This window comes from Adiantum capillus-veneris, chromosome 28 (assembly GCF_014529385.1).
Source record: "Adiantum capillus-veneris isolate H3 chromosome 28, ASM1452938v2, whole genome shotgun sequence".
In the NCBI taxonomy this organism is placed as follows: domain Eukaryota; kingdom Viridiplantae; phylum Streptophyta; class Polypodiopsida; order Polypodiales; family Pteridaceae; genus Adiantum; species Adiantum capillus-veneris.
In genome coordinates, this window is record NC_140958.1 from 110,402,437 (window position 1) to 110,421,936 (window position 19,500).

Here is a 19,500-nt window from a genome sequence, read left to right on the forward strand (position 1 = left end):
GTTGGGATGGTGATCAAGCATGTGTCTCAATCCTGCTTAGCACTTAGGCCCTAGGGTTATAAGCCATGGCCTCCCTAAAATGATTGGATAAGCATTCTCACCCACGTAGCAATCAACCAAGCATTCAATCCCCAAAAACTTTTATCTTCACATCTTCAGCTACCCCAAGACACCTTGCTTTTTGTCGGTTGGCCATCCTCATACTGATTGAAGCATTCACTGACATCTTGATACCTGCTTCCTTCATGATGGCCTCAGTCATGACACAGACTTGGGCACCACCATCCACCTATGCTTGCACTTCCGTCTTCTTTCCCAGCATAGCTTCAACTATTGGCACCATATCTACAAGGTGACCAACCCTCAAGGATGACACCGTGCTTTGATGCTTTTCCTTTTTGGAAGGAAGCCGCGTACTCACACATTTTGTCCATTGCCTCCTCTTTCGTGTATAAAGCCACCAACTGACCAAAAGATATGTTGGCTTTTTTATTTCGTATGTCGTCAACAATATCATAGTCTTCAACACCTTGGCCAAGAGCGTAGTCCTTTGGACCTATTTTTTTTCGTCGCCGCCTCTTGCTGCTCTCTGGTTGATCTTCTACTTTAGCCTTCTCTTTCCTTGCTCTTGTTTCCCTCTCTTCTTCTGTCTCTTTCTCCCTATCATGCCTAGCTCTCTTATTGACCAAGACATCCACATCTTCATGCTCAAGGGTAATGATGTTGATAGCCCTACCTTCTCCATTTGCAGGCAACGGTTGTTGTTGCGGCGGTGGTTCTTCTAGTGCCCGCTCTTGATGATTTTCTTGTACTCTTCCTCGACCACGCCCACATAAGGGATACATCCCTCTTCGCTCTCTTGGTGGTTCAGGACAATCAGGGGTGTAGTGACGCTCTTCACCAGAATTGTAGCATCTATCTTGTAGCCTTCGTCCCCTGCCTCTCCCAGCTAGCTACTCTTCTTTTTGGTTTCTATCCATTATGTTATTCCTCAATTCTCGCAACTGACTAGCAAGATCATGCAAAGCCTTGGTTGTAACAGGATCCGAACCTTGAGCCACTCGCTCCACTCTATCATCCGCCACTATAGGAACCATTGGTTGCACCACAATTGGCTCAACATGTGTCATACCTTGCTCCCACCTTCTTTTGATCTTCTTGCTCTTGGCCTTGGTAATTTCCACAACTCTTTCAAAATGTAGCAGGCTCTTTTTGGTCGACCTTCTTCCTTACACTTGGATGAAGACAATCCATAAACTGAGGCACTTTGAAGAAATTCCCTGGAGGCGTGTGGAATGTTGCCTCTAATTGCACCCAATGTCCTTTGAAGTGTTGCAAAAACTCTTGAAAGTTAGCATGAACATCTTGTTGCAAACCTCTCAATTTTGTTGTTGCTTCTGTCGTTGTTAATCTCTTCCCAAACCTGTTAAAAATTTCCTGCTTTACCTGCTCCCATGTTTGCTTTTTGTCTTCCTCCAAACCTTTAAACCACTCACAAGCTTCCTCTTTTAGTGCAAGAGGAAATACATGAAGCTTTGCTTCATCATTCACAATGTGCATACAAGTGTATGCCACTCGAAGTCAACAATCCAATCCTTCGCATCCTCCTTCCTTTTGAACACTGTCCGATTATACGCCCTCCCTTCAAAATCACTTCTCCTTTGCGTGAGTATCCACAAAAGTTGAAGTCTTGTGCCTCAACCAAACCTCCACTTTTCTTCCACGATGCTCAAACTTCGCAGCAAAACTGCTTCACCTGGGTGCACAACCGGCAAATTTCCGCTCCCTAGTGGGATCACCAAAGGATGAGAGCAAAAGACATCGTGCAAGCAAAATATCACTCTTAAGTACCTTGTCTACCGCATCCTCAAGATGTTTATATGAGCAACCACATGGAACGCATCATCGCCATCCCGTGGAGATGGCACTAGCATCAAATCCTTGCACACATAGAACTCATTCTTATCACCTTCATGACCTAATACCTATACATCACACCCACTAGAGGGTTGCCCAATCCCCAGCTTTGGTAAAGCACATGTACCCAAGGTCAAATCATCCAGCATGACATCACTCTCTTTTGCATCATCTTCACTTAGTGTAGAAAATCCCGAACCATAGCTCACCATCTCATTGTCATTACCAACATCCATGTCCTGTTGCTGTAAAGCTCCTTCCCAAAACATACGTTGCTCTTGGTGTAAGCATTTCCTTTATTAATGGATCTTGTAACTCCATGTCATCATCGCATACATCACCACACCAACTCTCATCAACATTAGATGTGTCACCATTGTATGCCATGTCATGCTCCTCACTCTCACTCTCATCATCTTCACTTTCCATACTAATGCCCAAACTTTCACATTTATCTATGGTGTCCTTGATGTTTCTCACCATAGGCATGTGTATGGTCTCTACTACTGCTCTACATACTTCACTCGCACTTGCTTGAAGCATATGGTCATTTGCACAAGTCTCCAAACTGTTATCCTTGCCAACATGAGCATTTGCAACCATGACTTTATGCACATAAAGGTCATCCACATTATCCATACCTGGTATAGATAAAGGGTACTTCATGCCTGTAGCAATACATAGCTTCCTCTCTTTTTGCAATGCAATCTTCAATGCCTCACACATGGATTTGGGCTCTTTCTCTTGCACTTTCATTTTAAGAACTGGCTGCAACAAACTGGTGAATACCTGTATTCTTTGGATATTGGTAAAAGCGGAATAAAATTCCTCTTTAGACATGGCTTCCACTTTCACAAAGCATCTTTCCATATTCTCCAAGCATCATCAAATCTTGACCAAAATTTTGCAACAAACTCATGCTCTTGCATAAACAAACTAGTGACCTGTTTCCATGCATCTCGGTGAGGGATCACCTTCTTGAACTGTTTCAAAAAGTATCTCTTAAGCATGTCCCAATTCCCCTTCTCATCTTGTGACAAGCCCTCATACCAATCTCTTGCATTACCTCTGACCACCACATTGATACATGCAAGCTTTTGCACCTCACTTGGAATCGCACGGCATAAACATGTCAAGTCAAACTCATAAGATGCAAGCCAAACATCTGCATCCTCAAAACTTGTGAAAATTGATGGTTGGAATGGCACCACCATTATGAAATTTCCTTCAACACCCAAAATGTGGATACATCATTGCTCGAATATCAACTTCTAAGTGCACAACTGACAAGGTTGATGGAGCAAAAGACACCGTGCGCACACTCACACACCCTGACACCTTAATACAACCCAAGGAATTCACTCAATTCCCTCACCCCCTCGCCTCGCAACCACTCAAGAGCTTCATGAAAAATCTCCCTCCAGGCTCAATTCAAACTCCAAACACCTCGGCCCTTGCCTGCCGGCAGACCCTACAAAGTGAGTCGAGTCGATCAACGCTTGAAATCACACTCGATGGTGACCAAAATATTAAAAAAAAACCACCAAAAACTCAAAAACTCCAGCCACAAAAGGCCTCTCTCAAACCATTGCAAAAGCTTGACCAAACTCCACTCTGTTGGACTCTTTGGAGTAGCCTCAACCCTATGGCACCGACACAGGGTCACATAGAAAGCTGCACCTTCTTCCCTCAATTCCTCGCACACACACATCCATGGAAACCTGAGAACTTCCATAAACTCTTCCAAGTGCAAAATTGAAGAGAAGAACCTCACATTCACTCCTCCACACACTTGAAAACGGGACGCGAATGAGTTGGGACTGCATAGGACCACCTATAGAAACCCTGGTTCCTCCCACACACAGAGAGGTGAAAGTGCCGATATTGAACTTTACAAGTACTCCCAATACTGAACACTCACGGCACCGTGAGTGGTGCGGCAATTTTAAGCCTTTTCACACCATTTTTGGCTAGTTTTGACTCCCGACAGGCCTCTTTGCAGGAAAAATTCCAAACGGACTCCAAAATCCACCAAATTTTGTAGGATTGGTCCTTTTTATGCAAACCTCATTGTTACATATCTACATCCCATTTTGGACCACTTCTAGGACGGTTCGCTCATCGCTACAAATCAGGGGCCGCAAATAGAGAGTTACCGCATATGTCCTAGAGCCAATAGAAGCCACTTGGGACCACATCCAAGGTTTCGATACCCTATCTAGGCATGTACGTGTGTATTGCATTGTTCATCTGCATTGCATGCACAATCATTAAGGAAGCATAGTCCTTTTTTAGTCTTTTGACAAGGAACTGATATGTTTATGGTTTTGTGTTCGAAGTGGTTTCAAGAATATTTCTCATCTATGATTCTTGAAGAAGGTGAACTCGAGATCATAGACGAAGTTAGAGCATTGGATCTGCAACAGATTATTCTGTCGCTTTCGGCGCGGCCCAAAGAAGCAAGCATTGCAGACCTTCATGAAGTTAAAATATCGCACGACCCACGCAGCAGAGTGGGCCGGCGAAACGCACTTCGCAGGATTCCAGGAGTTGTTGGCGGACTCTACGGTTGCCATACAGCTCGGTACCAGTACCTCACCTTCTCAAGGTGAGGTGAAAAGGGGGGGATGTCACGTGCACATCTAACCCTATGTCCATGCGGACAAGTTGTTCCTACTTCTAGGGTTTTGGGTAGCCTAGGAAGTGTTTTGGCACCCTTGTGAGCCTGTACGTAGGCCGTGCATGTCTAGCATTGCACAACCCATGATCATTAGCTTCAGTACCCAATACCCAATGTGAGCATTTTCCACCGCAATGACCCATTCTTGCAATTGCATGTGAACCACCTCTTATAAGGTCATTTATTTAATAAATGACTATTATTTTAGCAGAATCGTGGGGGCTGAATGGAACCTGCTCGACCCAGTTCCAAGCACCTATATAAGCAGCCCGGGGGCAACGACTAGAAGCAGAAGAGGCAATAGAAGAAGCTTCTCCTCAACAAGACCAGCATTGCTAGCGTTTTTTGCACCAGCAAGACCTAGCGTTTGTAGAAGAAGACATGCCTTTTCAGCCAAGGACAACCAGTATTTTGAGATCAGCCCTTAGCCTCGCTGTACCAGACCTACCCGGTAGCAGAACCTCGCCGTCACGGCCCAGCATCCAGATCAGCCTAGCGTTTTCAGTTTTCAGCACAAAGCAGCCAGCGTTTTGTAGATTCAGCCTCAGATAGCTAGCGTTTTTCAGTTTCAACCCTTGACGCGTCGGTGGCAGTAGATCAGCCCTGTAGTGTCGCAATTTCGGTAGATTCCCAGCGGAAGGCCTAGCGTTCTCAGATTTCAGCCATTAGCATCGCACACATCAGTCTTCGTGGTTGTCGTCGACATTATCGTCGTCAAGTACCACAACATCTAGAACCATTGTACCAGACTTTGAAGTTTGTGCAATCTAAATCAAATACCTCTCTAGCAATAGAGAGGGGGGCCCTTGGAGGGGGCTTTGGGAACCCATGTGGTGTCGTCTCTCTCTCTCTCTCTCTCTCTCTCTCTCTCTCTCTCTCTCTCTCTCTCTCTCCAACACTCTCATGCACTTTGCACTCACAGTTTCCACTCTCTTTGTTTTGGTCATTGCACATTCTCTCATCATGGCAAGGAAGGCTCTCCCTTCCCGTCGGTAAAAGGAACCTTGAGCACCCATTGATCACTCATCCTGAGCCATACACCATCATTCGCTTCCGCTGCACATTACACTAGGAGGCCAGCAAGAGAAAAACTTGAGGCATCTGTGGCAAAGGGGCTGCTCATAACGGTGCCCTACTAGCAGGGATTTGATATTCACTCGATCACGTGAAATTTCTTGAGATCGCAATGTTTATAATCACATTCACATAATCACAATTAACGTGATCACAAAAAAACCAATAAGTGGTGACATGGAAACTCACCAAAACCCCACCGAGGTATGTGTTTTTCATGACGAGCTTACTAGGAAACTATGTGAACCCTAAATCAAACCCGTTAAGAAATGAAATCTCAGTGGGCTTACCAAATTGGATGATTTCTATAGGTTAAGGGGAATTCACATGAATATTTAACATGATCATGTATTTTGAAACGTAACCACTCAATGTTATTAACGTGTTCGCATGTTTGTGATCACGTTAATGAAATCTCTGCCTACTAGGCTTAACTGCTCTCCAAGAGGGGGGAGCCCCGGCCTATTTATAGGCCCACATCCAGGGTGTCCGACCAGCTACTACCCCCCAGGACCACAAAAAAGGGTAGCCCATAAGGCACCTGGCAAAACCCAAAATGCAGGGGGGAAAACCTCCGGACCTGAAGGAGGCTACATGGCCTAAAAGAGAACCAAAACCTTGAGCTACACATGGCTAAATATATCCCGACATGAGAAAACTACCTCGCTTTGGCCGGGCACAGCCGCAAAACAGCCCTCACTCCTTGTCACCTATCCCTGGGAGGAACCGGGACCAACCTGACGAATCAAGAGAGATGCCATAAGTCTAACAAGGGCGCCCAGTTTAGGGGTCCCTTTGTACGTATAAAAGATTGCCTAGAGGGGGTATCTGGTGGATCATTGCATTGTGTCAACTCTTCTCTCTTGTTTTAGTTCTAATGTTCAGCTTGTTTCAGTTTCAATAGACCGATGGAGAAGTAGAGATTACCAACTGAGTGGTTTAGACTCATTGAAGTGCGATATCTCCGAAAATAGGTCTCAATTGGAGAAGTATTTACCATTGGAGGAGTTTGCTTACAACAGCATTGTTCACTCTTCGACAGGGAAGGCAACCTACTGGCAGAAGAGGAGAAAGAGAGAAATGAAATGAAAGGTTATATTAACGTAAGACCAAAATGACCTATGAGACCAAAAAGTTACAACATGGTGGATCTACCAAAAGCGATGGCATGACCAACCATACGAAATCCGTACAGCTAACGTGGCAGTTCGTAAAACTTGGCGTAAAGCTCGGACATCTGTACCGTTGATAATGTGGCAGCTACGCAATGTGAAACCCGATTTTTTTGGGCGCCGGCTAAATTTACCAGTTTCTTTTTGCTCAAGCTTTTTGTCTCTGGTGCTTTTAGGCTAGGGGCCTCTAAAAGGATTCCTAGGGGGTCACTTCTGGCCAATGAGCTTGATAGCAGATTGTAGAGTGTCTCCCCGGCAGCTGTACTCTTAAATGACCAATATAAAAAGAAATATCGAAAGGGGCGCGAGACTTTGGGAACAGTGCATCTGGGAGTGGAATTCCGCCACTTCATGTCACGACTACTGTTTGTTTTCAAGTTCAAGTGTTAAAAGTTTTCACTTCTGTTTGTGTGTTGTTGTGAGATTACCTCCTTGTCAGTGCCAAGCTGGTTACAAGAAGATTACATGCATGCAAATGATTACCTATTTTGATTGTTGTATTGGCACCTCAGATATGGAATTCTTTTCCCTGAAAATGATTGCTTTTGGTTACAAAAAGATTACATGCATGCAAATGATTACCAATTCTGTCCAGTCTCGATGTCATGCAAAGTGTTTTAGATCAAACACACTACTCTATGCTTTCTGCAGCACAACACAATATCATTTAAGAGATGAATTTTCTTGTTTTGATTTTGTAATTTTTGTTCACATATTTGTCTTGTCTTATAATGTGGATGTTAGATGTATTGACTTCTATTTTCTCCACACAGGTAAAGATTGTCAAGTGTGTGGTAGAGAACATTGTTGTTGACATCTCTTTCAATCAGCTTGGTGGACTCTGTACACTTTGTTTTCTTGAAGAGGCAAGCTTTCTGGACGTGGTTGTTGTATGCTTTCAAATCTGAGTTGAGATTGCAAATAAGTTTTTGCATGTTGCTCAGGTGGATCGTTTAATCCAAAAGAACCACTTGTTCAAGCGAAGCATAATACTTGTGAAAGCCTGGTGCTATTATGAGAGCAGAATATTGGGTGCTCATCATGCTCTGATCTCTACTTATGCTTTGGAAACCCTTGTTTTATACATCTTCAACGTATTTCATTCCTCATTACGAGGTCCTTTGGAGGTAAAGTGGATCTTCCGTTTCCTCGGTATAGTTTTGAAAAAAAGCACTAAGCTGCCATCTCCTTTGAATGTTTCTAACATTTGGCACAAATTTGTACTTTATCTGCAGGTTTTATTTACATTTCTCGATTATTTTAGTAAATTTGATTGGGAAAATTATTGTGTCACTCTATGGGGTCCAGTCCCTTCAGCAGCCCTACCTGATCTCACTGGTAAGATGTACATTTCAATGTCATGTCAGTGGATTTAATGCCCCATGCTTAAATCAACCCTTTACATGCTTGCAGACGAACCACCTCTCAAAGATGGAAGCAAGCTGCTCCTGAGCAAAGGTTTTCTAGAAGCATGTAGTGATCTTTATGATGTTTTTCCAAAGGGTGGAGATATACAAGCTCGTACATTCAGCAGAAAATATTTAAACATAGTTGATCCATTGCGAACCAATAATAATCTAGGGCGGAGTGTCAGTCAAGGTTAGTCTTTTTTTTTTGTGATTTTGAGGATAGTAGTAGATTTTTTATTTTATTTTTTCATTGGGGATAGATTTTGCATTTAAGATGATATTGGAACGTGATTAGCGTTTGTGCCTCCCTGATGTCTTTAGTTGGCCTTCATGTAGTATAGTGGAGTAGGTCGATGGCATTATTTTTTGTCCCTTAGTATTGGTTGTAGGAGTCACCAAATGATGCCATGACATAACTGATAATGTCGCTGCTGACATGGCACCCCAGGTGCAAGACAGGCATCAGCATGAAGAGCTCGATTAGTGCTTTCCAAAACCTAAGTCTCTCTCTCTCTCTCTCTCTCTCTCTCTCTCTCTCTCGGAAAAAGAGCGAAATCACCCTGTAAGTTGTGTGTCAGTAGTATTAGAGAATGACTGCTGTTTGCTTTTCCACCAAGCAAACCAGTCCTACAATTGTGCCGGAGTTGCATCATGGTTGACAACCAGAATTAGGCCATGTGAACTCTTTGTGTTGTATTGTAACGTATTTTGTACCTAAGAATCTGAAGATGTTTGTGTAGAACATTTCTAATCAGTGCATGGTGCTTTTGGATAATATGGAAATTAATAATTCCAGGGGCGCCTACCTTAGGGGTAAATACTCCCAGGGAACTCTGCCCGTCCTTATGCAGGCCTTTCTGTCGTTTGAAGGTTATTTTCACTTTCTGCTGTTCAAGTTATTCGTCATTCAGGTCTCAATATCACTACGCCAGAGAGTTTAATAGTATCAAAGCACGACTGTTTGCTTTTCCACCAAGCAAACCAATCCTACAATAGAGCATCATGGTTGACAACCAGAAATAAAATAATGCAGAGGAAGAGGAGTACAAGAGATTATAAAGGAATCCCAGGAGGAAGTGGAAAGGCCCAAGAAGACATTGCACTAGATAGGAATGATGAAATAAAGGCTGATATTGAAAACTTGTTTGAGCACTTTCTGGAATTCACCAGAGATCCAGATATTGTAAGTGGATGAAAGAGCAAGCCATGAAGACCATGTTCAAGGAGTGGAAAGAGCTGAGAAATGCCACAAATCAGCAATTGAAGGCTTTAGCAAATGGAGCCAAATTATTCGGTGGCGTTCTTCCATGGTGATCTTCATGAGGACATATACATGCGACAGCAGAGGGTTTTGTTGAGGATGACAAAGAGAAGTTGGTGTGTAAGCTTAGAGGCCATTAGGATTTGAAGCAAGCACCACGGGAATAGTATCATAAGGTTGATGCTTTTATAAAGTCTCAAGGGTATAGCTCGAGTGAAATCGTTGTGGCTACAAGAAGAAAGCTATAGGTGGTAGTCTTTTGATTTTGATATTTTTATGTGGATGAATCTCATTGCTGGGAAGAACAGTCTTCAGGCAGATGCATTGAAGTTGAAGTTGCAAGAGAACTTTGACCTGTACGATTAGGGTGAAGCAAACCATATTCTTGGCATTAGCATTATGTGAGACAAGTCAAAGAAGCTTCTTTATTTGTCACAGAAAGAGTACATTTGTTGTGTAGTGAAGCGTTTCAATATGGAGAGGGGAAAGCCACTTTCTACTCCATTGTCTCCATCTGTGAAACCGAGCCAAAAGGATTGTCCGAAATCTAATGGGGAAAAAGTTGAGATGGTCAAGATTCTTTATGCATCCACGGTTGGTTCTTTGATGTATGCCATGATTGTGATTCATTTAGAGATTGATTTTGTAGTGAGAGTCATGAGCAAATCTATGGCGAATCTTGGCAAGAAGCATTGGGGGGTAGTGAAAGGTGTAATGAGATATTTGAATGGTATGAAAGAGTTTTGCATAGCTTTAGAGGCAAAAACGTATGTGTAGTTGGCTACACGGATGCAAATTATGCAAGGAATGCGGACAACACAAGGTCCACGTCTGGTTATGTGTTTACATTCATTGGTGGTGCAGTTTCATGACAATCTTGTTTGCAAGATTGTACGTCTTAGTCTACAGCGGAAGCAGAGTATGTTGGAGCATTAGATGCCAGCAAGGGAGCTATATGGCTTACTCGTCTAATGGAAGATTGGGGCATCTGAATGAACAAAGAACTCGCTCAAGAGCAAAGCATAAGAACGGCGCACAAAGAAAGTAAATGTAATTCTAGTTTTGCATGGCGATAGAGTACTATCCAACTAGCACACAATCTAGTGTTTCATACGAAGATGAAGCACATTGATGTGAGGTATCACTTCATTCGTGAGATGCCTTGAGAACAAGCACATAGACCTTGCCAAGATTCACACAAATGATAATTGTGTTGATCTACTAACCGAAGGTCTACTCTCCAAGAAATTTGCACACTGTTGTTTTTATGGGCATGGATAGAGATGAGATTCTACATACCCTTTATATATGTCCATAGCTTGCTTAAAGGCGCATTGGCCTTTAAGTGGGAGATTATTGAGGTTAAAGTTTCATTGTGTCTGGTCACCCCCACTATCATAACTTACTCACATCTTCATCATTCTTTTTTTTCCGAGAACAAGATCCTTCTATTAGTTATTGAAACTACCCATAGGGCTAGAACCACCTCTTCAAGAGAGGGCTACAACAACCATGGTGGGAGACTCCCAATGAAAAAAACCAGCATATGTACAATGGGGCTAAATCAAGAAATGGGGGGAGGGAAAAGCCACACAGGTGGTCGTTAATGCCATCGGAGTACACCCTGGACCATGGTGTAGAAAGGCCCAAGACGCCAGAGTCGAAGGAAAGCCTCTCTGCGCTCCCGTATGTGGTCGGAGCTGCCTTGTAGTCCCTCGAGCTGTCCTCTGAGAGTGTGGATCAGCTCTAGCCAAAAATCGCGAATAGTCTCTGCTGGTGGCACGGGGCGAGCCTCATAGATGTGGAAGCAACGGGCCCGCTCGATGAACTAGAGTGTCAGGCCACTGATGAGCTCCCAACACCCCTCTCTCTCACTGCACCACTCTTGTGGAGTAAGCTCTGTAGCAGGCTGGAGTGTAGGTTGCCCCTCCTGCATCACTATCATCCTGCTGGTGGAAGATAGCTCAAACTGAAGTGCCAGGCCTGAGAGGGTGGACCAAGCTGCTGCTCCCCAAGTGTACGGTCGAGCCGTGGAGAGAGCAGCCATCAGCCGAAGAACTCGTAGGCACACCTGCTGGGCCGAGGGACAGTCCCAAAGACAGTGACACTGACTCTCCACTAGGTGGTCACAAGTTGCACATGCCGCCGAGAGACCACTATGCACTAGCCAGCTCCCAACTGCTGTAGCTCTGTGTGCGACCAGCCATTTAAACAAGGTGGCTCACCTCGGTTGTCTGGAGTCCCACAACCTCTCCCAAAATGCTGCCAAGAACTTAGCTGTGAGACCCTCCTCCTGCCAATGAGGTGCTGCAGCGGGGCGGGCCTCTCTGTGTGCTGCTAGTATATGACGTCCCAGTCGAAAAGTGTACTGAAAGAATGGGACTCCTGGGTGGTATGCAGAAGAGAAGGGATCCCTCCATAGCCACTCACCAGGATCCCACTGTACTCGTGCCAGTGGACAACACTCCCAACCCCACAGCCTCCAGTGTCCAGTCTCAAGAGCTGCTGGGTCAGGGTCTATGACACAAGTCCTCCCACAGATGCCCACTACTCGGATCCTATGAAAACAACACTCTGCTACCTGCGGAGCCTCTACTTCAGCTTGTTGAAGGCGTCCCCCACCCTGAAGCTTGAAGAAAAGGGCTGGGACAGTCTCTGAGCAGGCCCTGACTGAGATGAGAACCTCCAGTCGTGTGAAGGCTCCCATCCACCGGGGTGCTACTGGCTCGAGAGGCGTGAGCCACTCAACTGGAACTGACCCTGAGATGTCTGGCACATGCTCTGCACCCCTCATGCCGTGTAGCTGGAGACCCTGCACCTCCTCTGACAAACCTGTGAACTCTAGCCAGTCACCTAAAGAACGCGCTGGACCTGTTGCCATGGGACCCCAAGAAACATGAGGCAGACTACCAACCAGGTGGCCTCTCTGAGTGCTAACCATGGGGTTCCAGACGAGGGGTTGCCATAGGCGCTCCTCCGTGCACGTAGGCTGTCTCTGCTCTAGGCCACGCCGCAAGTGCTTCCAAGATCGAAGCAAACTCACAGCGAAGCGGTCCTCCAGTCTCCTGCTCAAACCAACTCTGCGCATCTCTGTAAAGATCCATCTGGTCGAAGGTTGCCAAGGGCCTCCTGCCTGAGGCACCCTAGCACGAAGCCGCTGTAGCAAGAACTCCTTCCGGGCTCCTCACCTGGGAGAAGTTCTCTGACGATGAACTTCCCAAGAAGGGCTCTGCTTGCTGTGCTGGATCTGTCACGAGGACGTCGCAAGTGCTAACCTTAGTTGTTGGTTTCTTTCCAATGATTTTTGTTTAATCTTTGAGACCCTCGTTTTGAAGTTGCAAATGGTCGGACATTGTATGGCCAATGTGAACGGTAGTTTCTTCCGCAGACGAGAAGCTGGTCGGCACTGGTCTACGCTCAGTTCAAGATCATGTTGGTCCCCCTGTCGCACTTAGCAAGTTGGTGGATACTAGGAAGTGAACTCAATAAAGGCATAAAGTCAAGGTGGGAACACCAACAAAAAGTATCCAATAGTTGGGCCACATTGCATTTTTGGATGCGGTTCCAATGAGGATAGATGGTCAGAAGACCAGTGGGAGCCCAACGGAAGCATCTCCTAAAAATTAGGGAACTGCTATTTTGGGCCGTGAAATGTGTTCGCGTCATTACCTTCGATACGACCAGGGGAACATTTTAGTACTCTGCTGCAAAGTCAACCGATGCACTAGTTGAGAGATTTTTAAGCAGGAAGCCCAATGCGGGAAATTGCATGTATGAGTGCCAAGAGGCACTTTTTGGCCAATTTACCAAGTCTGGGAGAAGAGAACTCGTAATTGACTCTTTGGAGCAGTTTTGGAGGCTGTTAACTCTGATTTTCAGCCATTTCTCTCCATTTTTGAGCTTCCCATGATTTCACTTAGGACCAAGGAGCTCATTTTCAACATTGGAAGGCATCAAATGCGTGTTTACAGGGTTGTTTTGCTGTGTTTTGATACGCAGGTTTTGGCAGCCATGGAAATCTTCCCCTTTTTGCATCTATTTGTTCATAGATGCATTACAGGTCAAGGGCAGAAGAGGGGGCGCTCGATTTATGCTTGGGGGATGCTTCATTGAGAACCTGTCACAGGTTAAGAGCTATGGAGTGCTTTCTTTCCCTTTCATGTACAGTGTGGTGCTAGGAGTGATGCCGTGCACACTACACACTGCTCTCTGGTGAAGAAAGGCCCAAGGCGCCGAAGTAGAAGGAAAGCCTCTCTACGCTCTTGCATGTGGTCGGAGCTGCGCTGGAGTCTCTCGAACTGTCCTGTGAGAGTATGGACCAGCTCTAGCCAAAGATCACGAACAATCTCTGCTGGTAGTACAGGACGAGCCTCAGAGATGCGGAAGCAGCGGGCCCGCCAAATGAACCAGAGTGTCAGGCCGCAGATGAGCTCCCAACACTCCTCTCTCTGATTGCACCACGCCTGTGGAGGAGTAAGCTCTGTAGTAAATTGGAGTGAAGGTCGACCCCCCTGCATCACTATCATCTTGCTGGTGGAGGATAGCTCAAATTGAAGTGCCGGGCCCGTGAGAATGGACCAAACAACTGCCCCTCAAGTGTATTGCCCTGCCATGGAAAGAGCTGGCATCAACCGAAGGACACGAAGCCAAACCTGCTGTGCCAAAGGACAATCCCAAAGACAATGGCACCGATTCTCCATAGGATGGTCACAAGCTGCGCATGCTACCGAGAGACCACTATGTACAAGCCAGCTTCCAACTACTATAGCTCGATGTGCAACCAACCACTGGAACAAAGTGACTCGCCGCGGTTGTCTGGAGTCCCACAACCTCGCCCGAAAAGCTGACAAGAACTCAACTGTGAGACCCTCCTCCTTCCAATGAGGTGCTGCAGCAGTAGGACGAGCCTCTCTCCGTGCTGCTAGTATATGACGTCCCAATCGAACAGTGTATTGAAAGAAAGGGACACGTAGAAGGTCGGCTGAGGAGAAAGGGTCCCTCCAAAACCACTCTCTTGGATCCCATTGCACTCGTGCCAGCGCACGACACTCCCAAGCCCACAGCCTCCTGTGACCAGTCTCAAGAGTTGCTGGATAAGGATGTAAGGATTCTACTTGCTAATCCTTTATAAATTACTTAAACTCATGATTAAGACTTAAGAAACTTGAACTGTACTCAGAAACAAGACTCAGAAGACTTTGTGTTGATTGATTGATTGTGTGATACAAGGGCTGTCACCAGCATGTGACTACTATCTATCCTTTTTTGTTGATTTTTTTCTTATTATTTATTTATTTTCACTTTTTGGAAACACCCCTCTAGAAATCTAACTGCCTTGCATTGCATAGCTAGTGTGGAACTGTTCAGAGAGAGTCCAGGCCTGAGGGCAAGAAAGCACTAAGGTTGGACAAGGATTATGGTTAGCCAAAGTGGGGTCATTGACTAGCCAAAGTGGAATCCTTTGCTACATAGGCTACATTTCAGTTCTTGGTGTGGCTGTAGTGTACAAAGAGGGTCAGATGACCTAGAAAGATACAATGGCAGCATCTCCTAAAATTTAGGGAATTGCTATTTTGGACCTGAAAATGTGTTCTGGTCATTAGCTCTGGAATGACAAGAGGAACATTTTATTGCTCTGCTGCAAAGTCAACTGATGCACCAATTGAGATATTTTTAGCCGGGAATGCCCAAAATCGAAAAGTGTGCCATGTGGCACTCCGTGAGCATTCTGCTACTCCTGGCCAAAGAGGGGGCGCCTAAAATGAGAGAGGAGATTCATTTGCAGCTTTGTCACAGGTTAAGAGCTATGGAGTGCTTCCTTTCCCTCTTATGTACAGTGCGGTGCCAGGAGTGATGCCCTGCACGCTACGCATTGCTCTCTCTCTTCCCTATGAGGAGTATGTTATGCCCCTCTAGTGGGCTTTTCATTTGAGCAATGTACAGTTATGTGGGTTCATGCGCGATTGCTGAGGCAAGAGCCTCTTGCACAGGTACTGGATTAGCTAGCGGCTAATCCCCCGCAGGTACAGGTGAATTCGGAGAGGTTTCACGGGCGAAATCTTGTCCGATTCAAAGGGCAAGTAGCCCTACAGGTGCGGGAGCTCGAGGACTTGCTACGGATGCGACCGGCACGCGAAACGGAGCCCGAAATAGTGAATTACAGCCTGCTGTGTATTTTTGCAGGTTTAGGGTTTCGGCCCTAAACGGACCCTAATACCCCCCATGAGGTTCGGGGACGCGAGGGGACCACTCTACAGGTGATCTGGCGCATTTTCGGGGCAGAAAACAGAGAATTCAGCGTGCTGCAGATTCTCGCCAGGTTTTGCAAAGTGCCGTATGGGTCGGGAAAGTCATCTAATGCGTGGGGATACTGACTGTGAAGGGTCCTAGTATAGTTATGTTGCCGAAATCGGGCCAGAACAGACAAAATTCAGCCCAGATTGTCCGGGGCAGCTTGTAGGGAACCACAGCTTTTATTCCCTCTTTTAAAGAATAAAGAAATACCGAAAGGGGCGCCTATTTAGAGGCCAATCTGGTGTCGGTCTTCTCATACAGGTGCAATCTAGCAACCTGTATCCCTTTCCCCTTTGTTGTGTCTTGAAAGTACAGGGAAAGTGGGCGACAAATTAAATGGGTGAAAGCAAATAAAATTTAAGTCTAAGGTCTACCGCCCATTAAATAGGCCGGTTTCAAGGGCTCCTTATATAGGAGACGAAGAGACACAAATGAAAAGACACGTCTCCTAGTGAAGAGACATGACTTTAGACGTAAAGGCACATTCTTTCGGCGAAGAGTGCAACCATTGGGCGAAGAGTCGCACCCGTAGAGCGAAGGGGTGTGACCAATCGTCGAAGGAGTGTGGCTTTTGGCGAAGAGACATGTCTTTTGAGCGAAGGGGTGTGACCTTCCAGGCGTAGGGGTTCTCCTTGGCATGGCACTTCGCATATCTGCAACTAGGAGTAGATGTAATACTGTTAACATAGTCACAATCGTGACATTCCCTCCCATTTAAAATGAGAGCCCATGTCAAAGAAATGACTTTTGATGTTGATAGAACTCTAAAAAAGGATTGAATCTTCGGAAATCCTCAATCTTTGAATTATCGGAAACCTTTGTCTTGATCCTTTGCTTGTTGCGAAACCTTTTTGCTTTGACTGCTAAATCCCATGTCATTGCATTATTCAAAGACTTTTTAGAAGAATCTGGCTTAATCAGGTTGATTGCAACAATAGATTGATCTTCAAAATTCTTCATGTGATGTAAGATTTCTGGTTCAAAATCTCCAATAACTGTGAAATATTTGGTGAAAAAGAATTCTTCTCAAATCACTCTTTAGATTGGGAACTTCAACTTTAGCAATCATTGGAGAGGATTTTGGATTGAGAGTGTAATCATCGTCCAATAATGAATCCCAAAATTCTTCAGTATCATCTTAAAAAATTTCAGCCTCATGACTTGCAATTGGCATATCATCATCCAATAAAGAATCAAAGAAAGCATAGTCGTCTTCAGACTCGGAATTTGCAACCATGTCCTTATCTTTGTCTGGTAACGAAGTATCACTTGGAAAAACGTCTTCATCAATAATAATTTTTGCATCTGCATCGGAGATCATATTCGTTTCATAATCTACTGTATCAGGTTGTTTGACTTGTACACGTGAGGCTTGAATCACTTGTTCCGCATGATAAAGCCCGTGTAAAATCATTTCATGTCCATCTTTGAACAAAGTGATAGTATGTCCTCCAAAGCTAATTGTTGGATCATATTGGAATAACCAATGCTGACCAAGAATCATGTTGTAATAAGATAGAGGCATGACTTCAAAATCGAGTTGATCTGCATAATTTTGAATCTCGAATTGCAACTGTCGAACTGTCTGATCACAAGTCAAAATTGATCCATCTGCTAATTCCACATCATATAAGTGAGATGTCTTCTGGGTAGCCAAGTTGTTGAACTATCTGAGTGTTGACGAAATTATTAGAGCATCCGTGTCCACCAAAATGTTGATGGAACGACCATTGAGTGTTCCAAGAAGGCTCAAAACTTGCTTTGAGAGGCTCCAAAACTGAAGAATTGAACTGAGTATGCTTCATAATAATAGTCGTATCCTCTGAGACACGAATCGTATTGAGCACAGATTTTCCTTTATTCTTAGCAGAATCTGGTTGTTCACAATTCGATGATGTTTCCATGTTGGAATTTCTTTTCAAATTAGACGGATTTGGTCTCTTTGGACATTGATACCATCTATGGTCACCACCGCAAATTGTACATAATCCTTCCTTCTTTGAAGTTGAAGATGCATTTGACGAAGAGCCTTGCTGAGTATTGGATTGCCGATCTTGAGAAAAATCACGTCCTTTACCACGATCAAGTGGAGGAACATTTGAAGAAGATCTGCTTTGAGATTGTCGATCTTGAGAGTAGAACCTTGAAGTTGAATAAGGTGTTGTGGCTTGTTGTCTGAATGGAGATTGATGCTGCTGACTTTGGTATAGCTTTTTTTGCAATCGCGCTGTGAAGCGCGAGCGTTATCTGAAGATCCGTCACCAGGGAGAAAATTCCGTGTAGGGCGCCGATTATTGCCAAGACGCTCCACATAGGCAATTGCAGCATCCAAGGTGTAGGGTTGTATTTGTGCACATCGTCCTTTAGGTTGGGTTCGAGTCCATCGATAAAGCTCTGAAGTTTATCAAAGGGACTAAGGGCCTCTATCTCTAGAGTTAATCTTTGGGACTCTGTAATGTACGCGGCCAAGGAACATGTCTGGCTCAGGTGGCGAAGAGAGGACCGGGCATGGAAATCCGCATTTGCAGGTTTGAACGCCTTGCAAATAGCACACCGGAATTTATCCCAAGAAGGTGTGTGTTTACCATCAGCAACCCGTCGTTGCCACCAAAGAAATGCCGTGTCCTTGAGGAGAGAACTAGCTAGCAAGTGTAACTTTTTTACTTCGACTAAGTGCGTGTTGGACAAGTAGACCTCCATTTTGAACAGCCATTGGTCCAGCATGCACTTGTCGCGGCGACCATTATACGGTTCCGGCAATTTAACATCCAGTTTCTTCTTCTGTGCAGCATTAAAAATTTTATAAAGCAATTGAAGTTCGCGATTGTCTACCTCTTTAGTTGGATCTGGTTCGTTTGGTTCGTTCACTGAAGCTTCGGAAGAAGGTGTTGAAGCAGTTGCATTAGTTGTCCGAAAAGTTGTGGGACGACTCCGAGAATTGTTTTGCGTTTGTATCTCATCCAAGCGAGTGTGAAGTGACGCGAGACTTGTGGAAAGTGTGGCCATCTGCTCCCTGATAAGAGTAAGAGCAGATTGACCACCTGCGTCTTGAGAATTCGGCATGGTTATGCCTCATTGGGAATAACAAACAGGTGCAGGAGCAGGTGCTGGGACGGGTACTCCGGGAGCGGAAATTATGTTTAGAACGGGTTCCGGCTCTAGGGTCGGGTAATAATCATTACTTCGGGTGCCGGGGGAGGCTACGCCGGCAAGATTACATCGGGAATCTTATCTATGTACGAGATGTACGGGAAAGCAGTCCATTGATGTTCATCGTCCATAGCGAATGCGGGCAGAAACGATGTGCAAGGGGCCGGATTTGCCAGCGTAGGCTGCTTGGGAGAGGCGTAAAAAATTATCCTACGCTGCATGGTTGTATTGATATCGTTGGCCGGTATTTAGCGAAGGGTGCTTTCAAATAACAATGTTTAATAAAGTGAGTTGGGTGGCCAAGGTTGGGCGCCCTTAGTAGGTAATAAAGAAAACCTTGCGCTGGTTAGTAGCTGACCTTAAAAAAAAAACCATACATTGCGTAGAGAAATCACCAGCGTGGACTTTAATATACAAAGACTGTCAGCGTAGGCTGTTTTACGAAGGGCTGCCAGCGTTTAGAAGCAGCGATAGGGTATGCGAGGCGAAGGGGCATACGCTAGGGACGGGAATCGGAAGGGGGTGCGACCCTTCATCGGCAAG

General features: G+C 45.1%; 1 protein-coding gene across 2 annotated transcripts in view; it reads left to right on the plus strand.

Annotated features, from left to right (window-relative positions):
- The window catches only part of LOC147421090 (uncharacterized), a 121,652-nt gene that overhangs the window by 85,060 nt on the left and 17,092 nt on the right, over positions 1-19,500 (plus strand). For both annotated transcript variants that reach the window (XM_086504023.1, XM_086504022.1), the window contains exons 4-7: positions 7,617-7,709; positions 7,788-7,970; positions 8,079-8,181; positions 8,257-8,442. In XM_086504023.1, the coding sequence (XP_086360149.1) occupies positions 7,617-7,709; positions 7,788-7,970; positions 8,079-8,181; positions 8,257-8,442 (565 nt within the window). The remainder of the gene's footprint in view (positions 1-7,616; positions 7,710-7,787; positions 7,971-8,078; positions 8,182-8,256; positions 8,443-19,500) is intronic.